The 15,357-nt window shown below is 51.8% G+C and overlaps 1 protein-coding gene across 1 annotated transcript in view; it reads right to left on the reverse strand.

Moving 5' to 3' along the window:
- Positions 1-7,727: 7,727 nt before the first annotated feature.
- LOC127586692 (solute carrier family 2, facilitated glucose transporter member 4-like) overlaps positions 7,728-15,357 on the reverse strand; it is a 40,898-nt gene continuing 33,268 nt past the window's right edge. Inside the window, exons 9-11 of the mRNA XM_052044833.1 lie at positions 14,739-14,840; positions 11,981-12,184; positions 7,728-7,934 (exon numbers count right to left, since the gene is read on the reverse strand). Coding sequence (XP_051900793.1) covers positions 7,728-7,934; positions 11,981-12,184; positions 14,739-14,840 — 513 coding nt within the window. The remainder of the gene's footprint in view (positions 7,935-11,980; positions 12,185-14,738; positions 14,841-15,357) is intronic.

Genomic DNA, 15,357 nt, shown 5'->3' on the forward strand with positions numbered 1-15,357 from the left:
GGTGGGGAGCCATTCATTGATTCCCTGCTAGCTCTTGAAAGTTTTCAGTTTGTCTCGCTTGCTCTCTCACTTCTGCTTCCATCTCAAACTGCTTCCTACAAGCATTCATCCACTTTTTCTCTTCCCCCCCAACATCTAACAACTTGTTCCAGGTACTTGTTTAGAATTAATTCCATTATCTCACCTCTTGGTTTCTGAGGCAATTAGTCAGCTGTGCAGTGCAGGAACAGGCCCTTCGGCCCACAGTGTCTGTGCTGACCATGATGCCAAATTAAATTGTGTCCCTTCTGCCTGCACATGTTCTATATCCTTCCATTCCCTGTACATTCATGTGTCTATCTAACAGACTCTTAAACCCCACTATCATATCTGCCTTCACCACCTCCCCTAGCAGCCTGTTCCAGGCACCCACCAATCCCTGTAGAAACAAACTTGCTCTGTACATCTTTAAATTTCCCCTCTCACCTTGAAGCGATGCCCTCCATCATTAGACATTTCTATCCTGGGGGGGGGGGGGGGGGGAGAGAGGACTGTTTATCACTGCCTCAGTTCATAACCCCTCAGATCTCCCTGCACCTTCTTCCTCTCCAGAGGAAACCAACCCAAGTTTGTCCAACCTCTCCTTAAACTCATTCCCTCTAATCCAGGCAGCACCCTGTTAAACCTCTTCTGCACCCTCACTAAAGCTGCCACATCCTTCCTGTAATTGGGGTGGCCAGAACTGTGCACAATACTCCAAGTGTGGTCTGACCAAAGTTTTTGTACAGCTGTAACATGACTTCCTAACTCTATATTCAATGCCCTGACTGATGAAGGCAAGTGTGCTGTGCCATCTTTACCACCTTGTATACTTGTGTTGCCACTTTCAGGGAGCTATGGACCTGCACACCACATCCATGCTCTATACTCTCCCCTTGCATGTGTCCTCCCAAAGTACAACACCTCACACTTGTCTGCATTAAACTCCATCTGCCACTCCTCTGCCCTTATCTGTAAATCATCTCTATCCTGCTGTATCCTTTGACAACCTTCTGTCCACAAGTCCACCAATCTTTGTGTCACCTGCAGACTTGCTAATCAGACCACTACTGTTTCATCCAAGTCATTTATATAAATCATTAACCAGGGGTCCCTGCAGAACCACTGGTCACAGAAACAGGCCCTTCAGCCCACCATGTCCTATCTTGGTTTAATGTCAAACCCCTCAAAACAAAGGTGGTGCTGTGGCAATATAGCACTCCGTCAGGACCAGCCCTGGGAGAGGAGTGGAGAATGAACTTTTGTACCCAAATCTCTGAAGTGGGATTCAGAGTCGTGTGTTGCAAGGTGTGATTGACCCACTGGACAGCAGTGTAAAGCTGAAAGGTGGTCAAAAACGGAACGAGGAATCTTTCAGCTGGAGTGAAGTAGAGCTGCTGTCAGTAACCCAGGTTCGATCCTGACCTCCAGTCTCTGTGTGTGTGTGTGGAGTTTGCACGTTCTCCCTGTGATGCAACACTCTCTCAGTACTTTAAGATGTTAGTCTAGATTTGTTTTGATGCCAAGCCCATAGGGTTTGTGGCACAGTGGGTAGAGCCACTGCCTGGCAGCTCCAGAGACCTGGGTTCGATCCTGACCTCTGGCGCTGCGTGTGTGTGTGGAGTTTGCATGTTCTCCCTGTGACTGCGTAGAGTCTTCCTGAGTGCTTGGGTTTCCTCCCACATCCCAATGATGTGGGTTGGTGGGTTAATTGATCCTGTATGTGTGGGGTAGAATCTAGGGGCCTACATTGAACAGTCTCTGTTCCAAGCCTACTCTGGCCCCATTCCTTGACCCTTTCTCCGCTATATCAATGACCGCATTGTTGCCACCTCTTGTAGCCGTGCAGAGCTCGACAGCTTCATAAATTTCACCACTGATTTTCACCCAGTTCTCCAATTTACTTGGACTATGCCCTGACATATATATCTCTCTCTCTCTCGCTCTCGCGCTCTCTCTAATCTTTCCATCTCAGGCAATTCCTTGTCTGCAGACCCACTGGTGCCCACAGCTGCCTCAATTCCAGCTCATCCCACCCTGTCTCTTGCAAGGACGCTATTCCTTTTGTTCCAATTTCTCTGGTGCATCTGCTCCTGTGATGAGGCTTTCCACTCCAGCCGAGATGTCCAATTTCACTTCTAACCAGGTCCTTCCCATCCACTCCACTCCTCCCCCAGACTGTGATTGAGAGAGCTCACACCTGTATCTCTGTCACTTCCTGCACCTCTGCTCTAACCCCCACCCCTCCTAGACCCAACAGGGATAGGGTCCCCCTAATCCTCCACATTTCATCCCCCCCCTCTTGTCCACCTATCACTGCTCTGCTTTTCCCTCTTATATATTGGGCTCCCCCTTTTCCTACCTTCAGTCCTGAAAGCAGGGTCCTGACCCAAAAAGTTGACCTGCTTTTCTCCACGGATGCTGCCTGGCCTGCTGAGTTCCTCCAGCATCAGTGTCTTTCAGCTAGAATCTAGGGGGAGTTGATAAGAATGTGGGGGCAAATAGATTACAGGGAGGTTAAAGGGGGAAATTGGATTGCTCCAAGCATTGGCATAGACTTGGGCTGAATGGCCTCCTATATCATGAGAATGATAAATGGAGAATATAGCCTTCAAAGCAAAGCAGCCAGGTTGCATGTGTTGGTCTGTCGGTTTTGCTTGCAGTATAGAACTCTTGGCACCAGGTGGTGGTGTTGCACACAGTCCACATGTCAAGTTTGTAGTCAACAGAAATTTATTGATTAGTCATATGTACATCAAAACAGTGAAATACATGTTTTGTGTAGTGTTCTGGGGGCAGCCTGCAAATGTAGCCACGCTTCTGGTGCTAATGTAGCCTGCCCACAACTTCCTAACATCTTTGAAATGTGGGAGCAAACCCACGCAGCCATGGGGAGAACGTACAGACTCCTTACAGACGGCAGTGCAAATTGAACCCAGGTCGCTGGTACTGTAATAGCGTTAGGCTAACCGCTACGCTACCGTGCATGGGTGACGGCAGCTGCTGGAACCTGGAGGAACTCAGTGGGTCAGGCAGCATCTATGGAGGGAAATGCATGGGCACAAGTACAGTGAGATACAGGTACAATGCAAAACTTATTTGCAGCAGCATCACAGGCACAAAGGGTCAGACACCACACAGGACATGAATTATACATCAATTGTACAAGACAGTGGAGAAAAAGACTGCAAACTAAAACACAAACGTGGCAGTGTGAGAGGTGGTCTGTAGTGTTCCCTTGCTGAGGTAGTGATTAGGGTTGTGCCGGTCAATTCGAGAACCGAATGGTTGAAGGGAAGTAGCTGTTCCTGAACCCGGTGATGTGGGACTTCAGGCTTCTGTACCTCCTGCCCGACGGTAGCTGCAAGAAGAGGGCACGGCCCGGATGGCGGGGATCTTTGATGACGGATGCCGCTACCTTGAGGCAGTGCCTCCTCTAGATGCTGTCGGTGGTGGGGAGGGCTGTGCCTGGTATGGACCGGCCTGTGTCCACTACTCTGTGCAGCCTCTTGCATTCCTGTGCATACCAGGTTCTGATGCAACCAGTCAGGATACTTTCTACAGTGCATCTGTAGAAGTTCGTTGGAGTATTTGGTGACATGCCAGATCTCCTGAAGCTTCTAAGAAAGTAGAGATGCTAGTGTGCCTTTTCCTGATTATATCTATGTGCTGGGCCCTGATCACAATACTAATTATATCACATATTATAAAGACTTACTGTCCACCTTATCTATGCCTCTCATAGCTTCAAACACTTCTACAAGGCTGGCCCTTCATTCCAAGGTCGGCCCAACTCCCCTAACCGCTCCCTCTCTCTCCCTCCCTCTTTCTCTACCCCTACTCTCTCTCTTCCCAACCCCCCCAGGAAAGCCTGTAGCACAGACGGCATCTGTGCAGGGAAGTGGACAGTTTCAGGTCAAGACCCTTCACGTGGACTGCTGTGAAGGGTCTCGACCCCAAACGCCAACTGTCCATCTCTCTCCACAGGTGCGGCTTGACCCGCTGAGCTGCCCCTGTGTTGTGCGCGTCGCTCTGGATCCCGGCGCCCAGATTATCACCTGTGCGAGCTCCCTCCTCTCCCACCACAAGCTGGGGTGGGGGGGGGGGGTGCAGGAGCCACCTTTTGTTTAATTCCAAATTAAACTTTATACAAAAAAAACCCAAACTATATACAATAAAACAGTGCAAACCTTTACATTCGTGTACGGATCCATCAAAAGTGTTACCTTCTTATATAAAAACCACAGCACCGATGCCACTCGTGGCTCCCTGGGGGGCTACCCCAATCCCGTATTTACAATATTTAAGGGTCTTTCTCACCTGAGCCCACCCCTCCCTCTCCAGGGGCAGAAGAACCCTAAACTGTTGTCCTTCCCCACTGAGCCCTCACCTTGGCTACACCCAGCTTCAGTGCGTCCCTCAGCACGTACTCCTGCAGCCTGGAATGTGTCAGTCGGCAGCATTCCCCTACGGACATCTCCCAGCGCTGGGAGACCAACAAGTTTCGGGCAGACCAAAGGGCGTCTTTCACCGAGTTGATGACCTTCCAGCAGCAGTTGATGTCCGTCTGTGTGAGTGTCCCCGGGAGCAGCCCGTAGATCAGAGAATCCTCTGTCACGCAGCTGCTGGGGATGAAACGTGACAAGGACCCTGCACCTTTCGCCAAACCCTCCTCGCAAACCCACAGCCCGCGAAGAGGTGGGCGACCGACTAACCCACAGACGGCGGGGCAGAGGGCAGAAGCAGGAGACCCAGGAGCAGAAGCAGCGACTTCATGGTGTCGGGAAGGAGTGACGTGTGTCAGGACCCCGCCTGCCTCGTCGCTGTGTCCCGCTCACCTTGGACAAGCCACTCTTTAAGTCACCTCCTGTTCCTCGGAAATGATCTCCTGCCCCCCAACACCCTCTCCAAGGCAGATCAGTGGTGTGCCTTTGGTCTAGGGTGGTGAAGTAGTCTGTGTCGGAAAGGCCTTTGATTCAGGCCGGAAAAAAAACTACCTTTAAACTGGATATTCCCTGAAGTGTAGCCAAGCCTCTGGGTTGGCACTGATTACCTCAGTTTGACGGACAGGTCACATCCCGCAGGAGAAATCGTTAATCATTGTTGGCTTTGGCAGAGGATCAGCTCTCGGGGTGAGCTCAGGTAGGCACCATGGTTGGCACGGACCAGTTGGGCTGAAGGGCCTGTTTCTGTACTGTATGGCTCCATGACTATATTAGTGCACTTCTCACCCGAGGGAGTGAGTGATGCCCAGTGGCGCAGCAGGCAGAGCTGCTACCTCACAGCTCCAGGGACCCAGGTTCAATCCCGATCTCTGGCACTGTGTGTGTGTGTGTGTGTGTGTGTGTGTGAGAGAGAGAGAGAGAGAAGTTGGCACGTTCTCCCTGTGGGTTTCCCCCGGGTGCTCTGGTTTCCTCGCACATCCCAATGGGGTCGGTGGGTTGATCGGCCGCTGTAGATTGTTCCTTCCCCCCCCCACCCCGGTGTGTGGGTGAGGGGGTAGAATCTGGGGGGGAGAATAAAACTGTAAGTGGGTGGTTATAGAACAGAGAAGAGAACCGCACAGGAACAGGCCCTTCGGCCCACAATGTCTGTGCCTGAATGTCCCTGAACCCACAGTCACCGTAGCGCACGCAAGACTAGTCTTCCGGAGACCAAAGCCGCGGAAAGCATCTGGCCCGGATGGTGTCCCTGGCCATGTCCTTAGATCCTGCACGGATCAGCTGGCGGGAGCATTTGCAGACATTTTTAACCTCTCCCGCTTCAATCTGAGGTTCCCGCCTGCTTTAAGATGGCCATCGTCCATCCCTATTACGGTTCCCTTATACGATGAGATGGACTCTTGACCTCACAATCTACCTTGTTATGACCTTGCACCTTATTGTCTGCCTGCAATGCACTTCCCTGTAGCTGTGACACTTTACTCTGTATTCTGTTATTGTTTTTACCCTGTACTACCTCAATGCACTGTGTAATGAATTGACCTGTACGATCGGCACGCAAGACAAGTTTTTCACTGTACCTCAGTACAAGTGACAATAATAAACCAATACCAATACCTATTAACCACAACACATCCTCGTCGTGGCCCTTGCACCTTATTGTCTGCCTGCACTGCACTTTCTCTGTAACTCTAACTCTATATTCTGTACTGTTTTACCTTGTACTAACTCAACGTAATGAATTGATCTGTATGAATGGTACGCAAGATAAGATTTTCACTGTGACAATAATAAACCAATTTACCAACCATGATGCCAATTCACACTGAACCCATCTGCGTATACATGGTCTATACCGTTCTCCCCGTATGTCTGCGTGGGTTTCCTCCGGGTGCTCCGGTTTCCTCCCACATTCCAAGGACGTATGGGTTAGGAAGTTGTGGGCACGCTACTTTGGTGCCGGAAGCGTGGCGACACTTGCGGGCTGCCCCCAGAACACTCTGCATTTCACTGTGTTTCGATGTACATTTGACTAATAAAGAGATCCCATCTTATCCTATATCCCTCCATCCCTGGCTGATGGTCGGCAGACACCAACAGTGGGAAGGGTCTGTTTCCCTGCTGTACGGTTGTCATTAGAAGACAGGAGTGGTGTCCTGGCCGGACCATTGAAGGGTGTGATAGAGTCTCGACATTACCAGGGCAGGAGTATTGTAGGAGGGGGTCGCTGAAGCTGCAGTTGTTTCCTTGGGTCCAGGCACGGGAGATTTAATCAGAGATCGAGGCAGGGTTTGTCAGGGACAACTCGTGTCCTTCAGCAGCCAAATCAAGGAGCTACAGATTTTAGGTGAAAGGATTAGAGAGTTGAGTTTGCCCCAGAGGGGTGTGGGGGGTGCTGGGGGGTTTGGAGCTCACTGTCCGGTTGGGGCGGAGTGGGGGGGGGGGAGGCAGAGAACCCTCCCCACGTTGAAACAGTACCTAGGTGTGTACTTAAACAAGCTGTGAGCTGCAGGGGTACGGACCCAGTGATGGAGGGTGGGCTTGGGCCGGGGACCGACGCTTCATCGATGGACTGAATGGCCTCGCGCGTTGCACGTTTTCTCCGATTCCACGGAATGCAGCAAATGGGAAAGGCAGGAGAATTGGGTGGGATGGCCAGATTACCTGGGAATATCCACACAGAATCGAAGGCTAAAATACAACATGTAAAATAAAACATTTAATGCAACAGCAGAATTTAAAAAACACAAACACTTTAATAAAACTGCAGAAATCCAGCAGGGACTTGAAACAGTGTGTGTGTGTGTGTGTGTGTGTGTGTGTGTGTACACGCTCACGTGTGAGAGGGAGACAAGGAGGTCGAGGTGTCGATGAGTTCTGTTCCTCCACTCGAGCTGTGCTCCCTCTCTCCCTCAAATCACACGTGGTTTCACACTCACTCGCCCTCGTACTCTCTCAGCCACCACATTCAACCCCCTCCCTCACACTCACTTTCTTCTTTCCACTTTTGCAGTCTCCCTCGTTCCCTCCCTCCTCTCTCTCACATTCTCCCCCTCCCTCAGATTCTCCTTTGGTCTTGTGTGCTCTCTCACACTCACATTCTCTGACACACACCCTTTCTCTCTCTCACGCACAGTCTCTGACACACACACACACAATTTTCTCTTGCTTGCTCACACTCTCTCCCTCCCTCCCTCACACTCTCTCCCTCCCTCCCACACACTCTCTCCCTCCCTCCCTCCCTCCCACCCTCTCGGTCTCTCTCTCTCACACACTGGAGTCATCATCCAGGTAGTCCAGCTCTGTTCCGTGCTGCTTGAACTCGTGGTCGAGGAGGGAGGGGTTGCGGCGGAAGGCAGAGGCGATCTGGTCAAAGGTCTTGCCCCGTGTCTCGGGCACCCTGAAGTAGGTGAAGGTGAAGAACCCCAGAAGCAACAGAGCAAAGATGAGGAACACAAAAGGGCCACACAATTCCTGGCAGGAGAGAGAGAGAGAGAGAGACACTTCAACCCCCAGCCCAGCACAACCAAACCACCATCCGTCGGACTGGGCCAGAAAAAGGCCATTTGGACCGTCCAACCTGCCCCATCGTTCAATATGTCATGGCTGTTCTCTCCAATATCCTCGATCCCACTGACCTTTCACCCCCTGACTTGTCACCAATCGATCTTAAAAACATTTGCAGATTCTGCGTCCTCCGCCCTTCGAGTTCCGGAGTCTCACGAGAAAATAAATTGTCTTAAATGGGAGGGTGCCCCTTATTTTTTAAACCGTGGCCTATAATTCTTGATTCTCCCACTCTTGCCCTGTCAAGACCCCTCAGGATCTGTGGTGTGGGAGCTGACCTGTACACAGCCTATATCCCAGAAAGACTCTGAAGTGTTTGGCTGTGGGGAAGTGGATTAATTCCTGACCCTCCGGAATATCAGCGAAGACTCTCCACACTACTCTCCCCGGCATCCTCATGGGATCTTTCACACTGAACCCAGGAGAACAGACTAGTACTGGAGGCTCAGACCTCTGCCGTCATGAGTGGGATTTGAACCCACGACCGGCTGAAGCAGTTGCAAGAGGCCAGCTTCCTATCATCAAGAGTTTTTGTTAAGAAGGCGTATGGCGGGTTGGCCTTCATTAGTCGGGGTATGGAGTTCAAGAGCCGCGAGGTGATGTTGCAGCTCGAAAGAACTCTGTTCAGACCACACTTGGAGTATTGTGTTCAGTTCTGGTCACCTCATTATAGGAAGGATGTGGAAGCTTTAGAGAGGGCGTAGAGGAGACTTATCAGGATGTTGTCTGGATTGGAGAGCGTGTCTTATAGGTTGAGTGAGCTGGGGCTTTTCTCTTCGGAGAGGAGGAGGATGAGAGGTGGCTTGATAGAGGTGTACAAGATGATAAGAGGCACAGATCGAGTGGACAGTCAGAGACTTTTCCCCAGGGCGACAATGTCTAACACGAGGGGACATAATTTTAAGGTGATTGAAGGAAGGTATAAGGGGGACGTCAGGGGTAAGTTTTTTTTTACACAGAGAGTGGTGGGTGCGTGGAACGCACTGCCGGCAGAGGTTGTGGGGGCAGATACATTAGGGACTTTTAAGAGACTCTTAGATAGACACATGAATGATAGAAAAATAGGGGGCGATGTGGGAGGGAAGGGTTAGATAGATCTTAGAGCAGGATAAAATGTCGGCACAACATTGTGGGCCGAAGGGCCTGTACTGTGCTGTAGTGTTCTATGTTCTAAGTCTACAGCACAAGAACTGCTGTGTGCACCACACATCAGAATCAGACTTATTATCACTGATGTATGACATGAACTTTGTTGTTCTGCAGTAGCAGTACAGTGCAAGACATAAAATTACAAAAATAAATAAACAGTGCAAAAGGAATAACGAGGTAGTGTTCCTGTTCAGAATGTTCAATGGACCGTTCAGAAATCTGATGGCGGAGGGGAAAAAGCTGTTCCTGAATCGTTGAGTCTTCAGGCTCCTGTACCTCCTCCCTGATGGTAGTAACGAGAAGAGGGCATGTCCTGGGTGGTGAGAGTCTTTAGTGACGGATGCTGCCTTCTTGAGGCACCGCCTCTTGAAGATGTCCTCAATGGTGGGGAGGGTTGTGCCTGTGATGGAGCTGGCTGAGTCTACAACTCTCTGCAGCCTCTTGCGATCCTGTGCATTGGAGCCTCCGTACCAGGCGGTGATGCAACCAGTCAGAATGGTCTCCACTGTACATCTGTAGAAATTTGTAAGAGTCTTCGGTGACGTATCGAATCTCCAAATGAAGTAGAGCTGCTGGCGTGCCTTCTTCGTGATTGCATCAATGTGTTGGGCCCAGGATAGATCCTCCGAGATGTTGACGCCCAGGGACTTGAAGCCGCTCACCCCTTCCGCCGCTGTGTTTTCTCCCGACTTCCCCTTCCTGAAGTCCACAGTCAGTTCCTTGGTCTTGCTGACATTGAGTACGAGGTTGTAGTTGAGGCACCACTCAACCAGCCGATCCACCTCACTCCTCCCACCCACCTTCATAAGGAGGTGGGAACAGTTCCTTAGCCAGTGACCTTCCCACCGAGGACAAAGGCGAGGGCGGAGGGGAACACCACCACCGGCAGGTTCCCCTCCGAGTCACACACCATCCCGACTTGGAAATGTATCGCCTGGTTGCATCACAGTCTGTTACGGCAATTTGAATGCGCAGAGAGTAGTGGACTCTGCCCAATACATCACGGGCACATCCCTCCCCACCATCGGGAGTATCTACAGGAGGCGCTGCCTCAAGAAGGCAACGTCCATCATCAAAGATCCCCACCATCCGTGCCGTGCCATCTTCTCACAGCTCCCATCGGGCAGGAGGTACAGAAGCCTGAAGTCCCCACATCACCAGGTTCAGGAACAGCTACTTCCCTTCAACCATTCGGTTCTTGAACCAACCGGCACAACCCTAATCACTACCTCAGTGAGTATGACCACCTTGCACTACAATGGACTTTGTTTTTTTTTTGTTCTAATTGTGTTCTTTCTTGGAAAAGTTGTGTATAACTTATGTTTTTCCTGTGAATGCCGCTTATCTGATGCTGTGTGCCTGTGATGCTGCTGCAAGTAAGTTTTTCATTGCACCCGTGCGCACACGGACTCGTGCATAGGACAATAAACTCGACTTTGACCTCTGGGTCTAAATCCTGGAACGCACTCCCTGACAGCACCGTGGGAGCACCTCCACCAGAAGGACCGCAGAGGGTCAAGAAGGCAGCTCAACCCCACCCTCTGGAGGGGCAGTTAAGGAAGGGCAATAAATGCCAGTCCTGCCTTGATGCCCAGATTACGTTAATGGATAAAGTGAAACCTGTGCAAAAGATGCACACTCTCTTCACCAGGTCACCTGCTCTACCTCACCAACGTTCTCTCGTCTGGTGCTCTCCTACACCCCCCACCACACATCCCCTCTCTCCCTCCCCTCCCTCCCTCCCTCACCCTTCCTTTCACTTTCTCACTCTTTCCCTTCATCCACACTTTCTTTCTCCCTCCTTCTCTTTCTCACTCCCTCCCTCCTGCCCTCTCTCCACTCCTCGCGCTCTCTCCCTCCCTTATTCTCTCTCTAACTCTTTGTCCCTCCTTCTCTCTCTCTTTCTCGCACTCCCTCCATCTGCTCTCTCTCTGCATTCTTTCTCCTTCACTCTCTCCATTTGTCCTCTCTCTGGCTTCCTTGCACTCTCTCCCTCCCTCCTATCTTTCCCCTTCCCCCCCCTCCTTCCCTCCTCCCCCCTCTCCCTCCTTCCCCCCTCCCTCTCCCTCCACCTCTCTCTCTCCCCTCCCCGCCTCTCTCTCTCTCTCCCCTCCCTGCCCCTCTCCCCTCCCCGCCCCTCTCTCTCTCCCCTCCCCTCCCCGCCCCTCTCTCTCTCCCCTCCCCGCCCCTCTCTCTCTCCCCTCCCCGCCCCTCTCTCTCTCCCCTCCCCTCCCCGCCCCTCTCTCTCCCCTCCCCTCCCCGCCCCTCTCTCTCCCCTCCCCTCCCCGCCCCTCTCTCTCCCCTCCCCTCCCCGCCCCTCTCTCTCCCCTCCCCTCCCCGCCCCTCTCTCTCCCCTCCCCGCCCCTCTCTCTCCCCTCCCCGCCCCTCTCTCTCCCCTCCCCGCCCCTCTCTCTCTCCCCTCCCCTCTCTCTCTCCCCTCCCCGCCCCTCTCTCTCTCTCTCTCTCCCCTCCCCGCCTCTCTCTCTCTCTCCCTCTCCCCTCCCCGCCTCTCTCTCTCTCTCCCCTCCCCGCCTCTCTCTCTCTCTCCCCTCCCCGCCTCTCTCTCTCTCTCTCCCCTCCCCGCCTCTCTCTCTCTCTCCCCTCCCCGCCTCTCTCTCTCTCTCTCCCCTCCCCGCCTCTCTCTCTCTCTCTCCCCTCCCCGCCTCTCTCTCTCTCTCTCTCCCCTCCCCACCTCTCTCTCTTCCCCCTCCCCACCTCTCTCTCTTCCCCCACCCCTCTCTCTCTTCCCCCACCCCCCACCCCCGTCTGTCTGTCTCCCCCCCCTCCCTCCCTGCTGGACATACCACAATGTACTGGAACGACATTCCCACGATGAAGTTAGAGGACCAGTTGGTGAGCCCGGCGACAGTGACGGCCGCTGCCCGTGGTCCCTGGCTGAAGAGCTCGCCCACAATGAACCAGGGGATGGGGCCAGGCCCCACCTCGAAGAAAGCCACGAAGCCAAAGATCCCCACGGTGCTGACGTAACTCATCCAGGGCAGCTTGTCCTGCGGAGAGAGGGCAGGGTACCGTCACACTCCGGACAGGCGAGACCAAAGGGGAACAATACCGTTGTGGTTAAGCTAAAACATTTTGATACTGATGCTGGCAGGACATATACAGTGAACGGCAGGGATCTTAGGAGCGCTGATGTACAGAGGGACCTTGGGGTCCAAGTCCGTAGCTCCCTGAAAATGGCCACACAGGTGGATGGCGCAGTGAAGGCGACATTTGGCACGGGGCCGAGGCATTGAATATAAGGGTTGGGACGTTATGTTGCTGCTGTACTAAACATTGGTTAGACCACACTTGGTGTACCGTGTACAGTTCTGGTCACTACACTACAGGGGCAGGCACGGTTTGCGTAATGCTTTACAGCGCCAGTGACCCGGGTTCAATTCCGGCCGCTGTCTGTAAGGAGTTTGTACGTTCTCCCCGTGTCTGCGTGGGTTTCCTCCGGGTGCTCCGGTTTCCTCCCACATTCCAAAGACGTACGGGTTAGCAAGTTGTGGGCGTGCTATGTTGGCGCTGGAAGCGTGGCGACACTTGCGGGCTGCCCCCAGAACACTCTACGCAAAAGATGCATTTCACTGTGTTTCGATGTACACGTGACTAATAAAGATATCTTATGTCTTATCTTAAAAGCCCTTCTCTCCTGTTACAGTTGGGTGGTGTCCTGTTACCCTAGCATGGCTTACAGGCAACTCCAAGCTCCCCCAGCTCTCTGTTCAGGGGTAATTAGGGATGGTCATTAAATGGCGACTTTGCTCTATTGTCGGCTAACTCTTGGGATGAGATGGTTGTCCCCTCACAAGAAGCTACAGTTGTTGTGTCTGTGTTCTTGGGAGTTTAGAAGAATGAACGGCAATCTTACTGAGACATCTCAGATCCTGAGGGGATGTGACAGGGTCGGGGTGGAGATGTTCCCACCAGTGGGAGAGTCTCGGACAAGGTAACAGAGTTACAGGATTAGGGGGTCGGTTGTTTAACACTGAGGTATGTCAGGACTTCTCCTTCACAGAGGGTGGGGAATCTGCCCCGGAGGAGACTGGGTCACTGGGGGAGGGGGAATTTAAAGAGGAGGTTGATAAATGTTCGAACGATCGGGGAATTGAGGACTGTGGGGAACTGGTACAGAAAAGGAGATGAGGCTTGGGGCAGATCAGCAATGGAATGGTAGGGCAGGGTTGAAGGGCCGGGTGGCGTACTCCTGCTCTCATGTGTTATAGAACATAGAACAGTACAGCACAATACAGGCCCTTCGGCCCACAATGTTGTGCTGACCTTTAAACCTCACCTAAGACTATCTAACCCCTTCCTCCCACATATCCCTCTATTTTATCTAGCAATCTCTTGAATTTGACCAATGTACCTGCCTCCACCACCGCCCCAGGCAGCACATTCCACGCCCCAACCACTCTCTGGCTAAAAGACCTCCCTCTGATATCTCCCTTGAACTTCCCACCCATTACTTTAAAGCCATGCCCTCTGGTATTGAGCATTGGTGCCCTGGGAAAGAGGCACTGGCTGTCCACTCTTATCTATTCCTCTTAATATTTTGTACAGCTTTATCATGTCTCCTCTCATCCTCCTCCTCTCCAAAGAGTAAAGCCCTAGCTCCCTTAGTCTCTCCTCACAATGCATACTCTCCAAACCAGGCAGCATCCTGGTAAATCTCCTCTGCACCCTTTCCAATGTTTCCGCATCCTTCCTATAATGAGGCGACCAGAACTGGACACAGTACTCTAAGTGTGGCCTAACCAGAGTGTTGTAGAGCTGCATCATTACCTCGCAGCTCTTAAACTCATGGTAGGGAGTAAATCAAGAGAAACCATTACCAATGGTGAGAGTTCATATCCGAGAATCCTCTGAATGATGATTGGTAAATGATGCAGGGAAAGATCCCCACCATCCGGGCCGTGCCATCTTCTCGCAGCTCCCACTGGGCAGGAGGTACAAAAGCCTGAGGTCCCACACCCACCAGGTACGGGAACAGCTACTTCCCTTCAACCATTTGGTTCTCGAACCAACCTGCACATCCCTAATCACCACCTCAGTATAACAAAAGTACAATGGACTTTTTATTTTGTTGTAATGGTGTTCTTTTGTAAAAAAAATTGTGTATAATTTACATTTAATTTAGGTTTTTCTTGTGAGTGTTGTGTCTCTGATGCTCTGTGCCTGTGATGCCGCTGTAAGTAAGTTTTTCATTGCACCTGTGCACACATGGACTTGTGCATCTGACAATAAACTTGAATTTGACTTTTCAACTTTGCGAATTACTATCATTTAGCTGTGAGACTTGGTTCAGACTCAAAACTTCAGAAAGGGAATTGTTTAATAGCTGAAAGAAATAAACTTTTCATCCTTGGAGAAAAGAACAGGGGGCGTGCATTCATTGAAGAGGTGTTTTTCCCCTCCAAGGGGCTTGCACAGATACAAAGGGCTGAATAGGCTTTAAAAGCTTGAAAAGGCTCCTGGCCGGTGCTAATTAATTCGGCCCTGAGCAAACGAAAGTGGCGGCAGGTGAAAAATCCGCCAATCAGGCGAGCTTTTACTCACCAGCAGTGCCAAGGAAACGGTCATCACTACGGCGCAGAGGCACATCCCGGCCAATCCCAGGAGGTGAAGAGCCCGGCGTCCCATCCTCTCCACGAGGAATAACTGTAGAGCAGAAGGAAGGGCTGTCACTCAATACCATCATGGCTGACCTGCCTCAATCCTCAACTCCACTGCACCAGCTCCCCTATCGCCCTCAGTCCCCTGATCACCTCCTCCTTAAACATCGTGGATGGTCCAACCTCCACTAATCCTTCCAGGGTCAATTCCAGAGACTCACCACGCTGAGAAGTTTACCATTCACTGCCAGAGTAGAAGATAAAAGCAAGAACCTATCACTGAGGCTTTACAAGGCGTTGGTCAGAGCACATTTGGGCCCCGTATCTAAGGAAAGATGTGCTAGCCCTGGAGACGGTCCACAGGAACGATCCCAGGAATGAAAGGGTTAATGTACGAGGATCGTTTGATGTCTCTGGGCCTGTACTTGATGGAGTTCAGATGAGGGGAGATCTCATTGAAACCTCCCGGATACTGAAAGGCCTGGATCGAGTGGACATGGAGGGGATGTTTCCATCAGTGGGAGAGTCCAGGATCCGAGGGCACAGCCTCAGAATAAAGGGAC

Source organism: Pristis pectinata, chromosome 37 (genome assembly GCF_009764475.1).
Source record: "Pristis pectinata isolate sPriPec2 chromosome 37, sPriPec2.1.pri, whole genome shotgun sequence".
NCBI lineage: Eukaryota > Metazoa > Chordata > Chondrichthyes > Rhinopristiformes > Pristidae > Pristis > Pristis pectinata.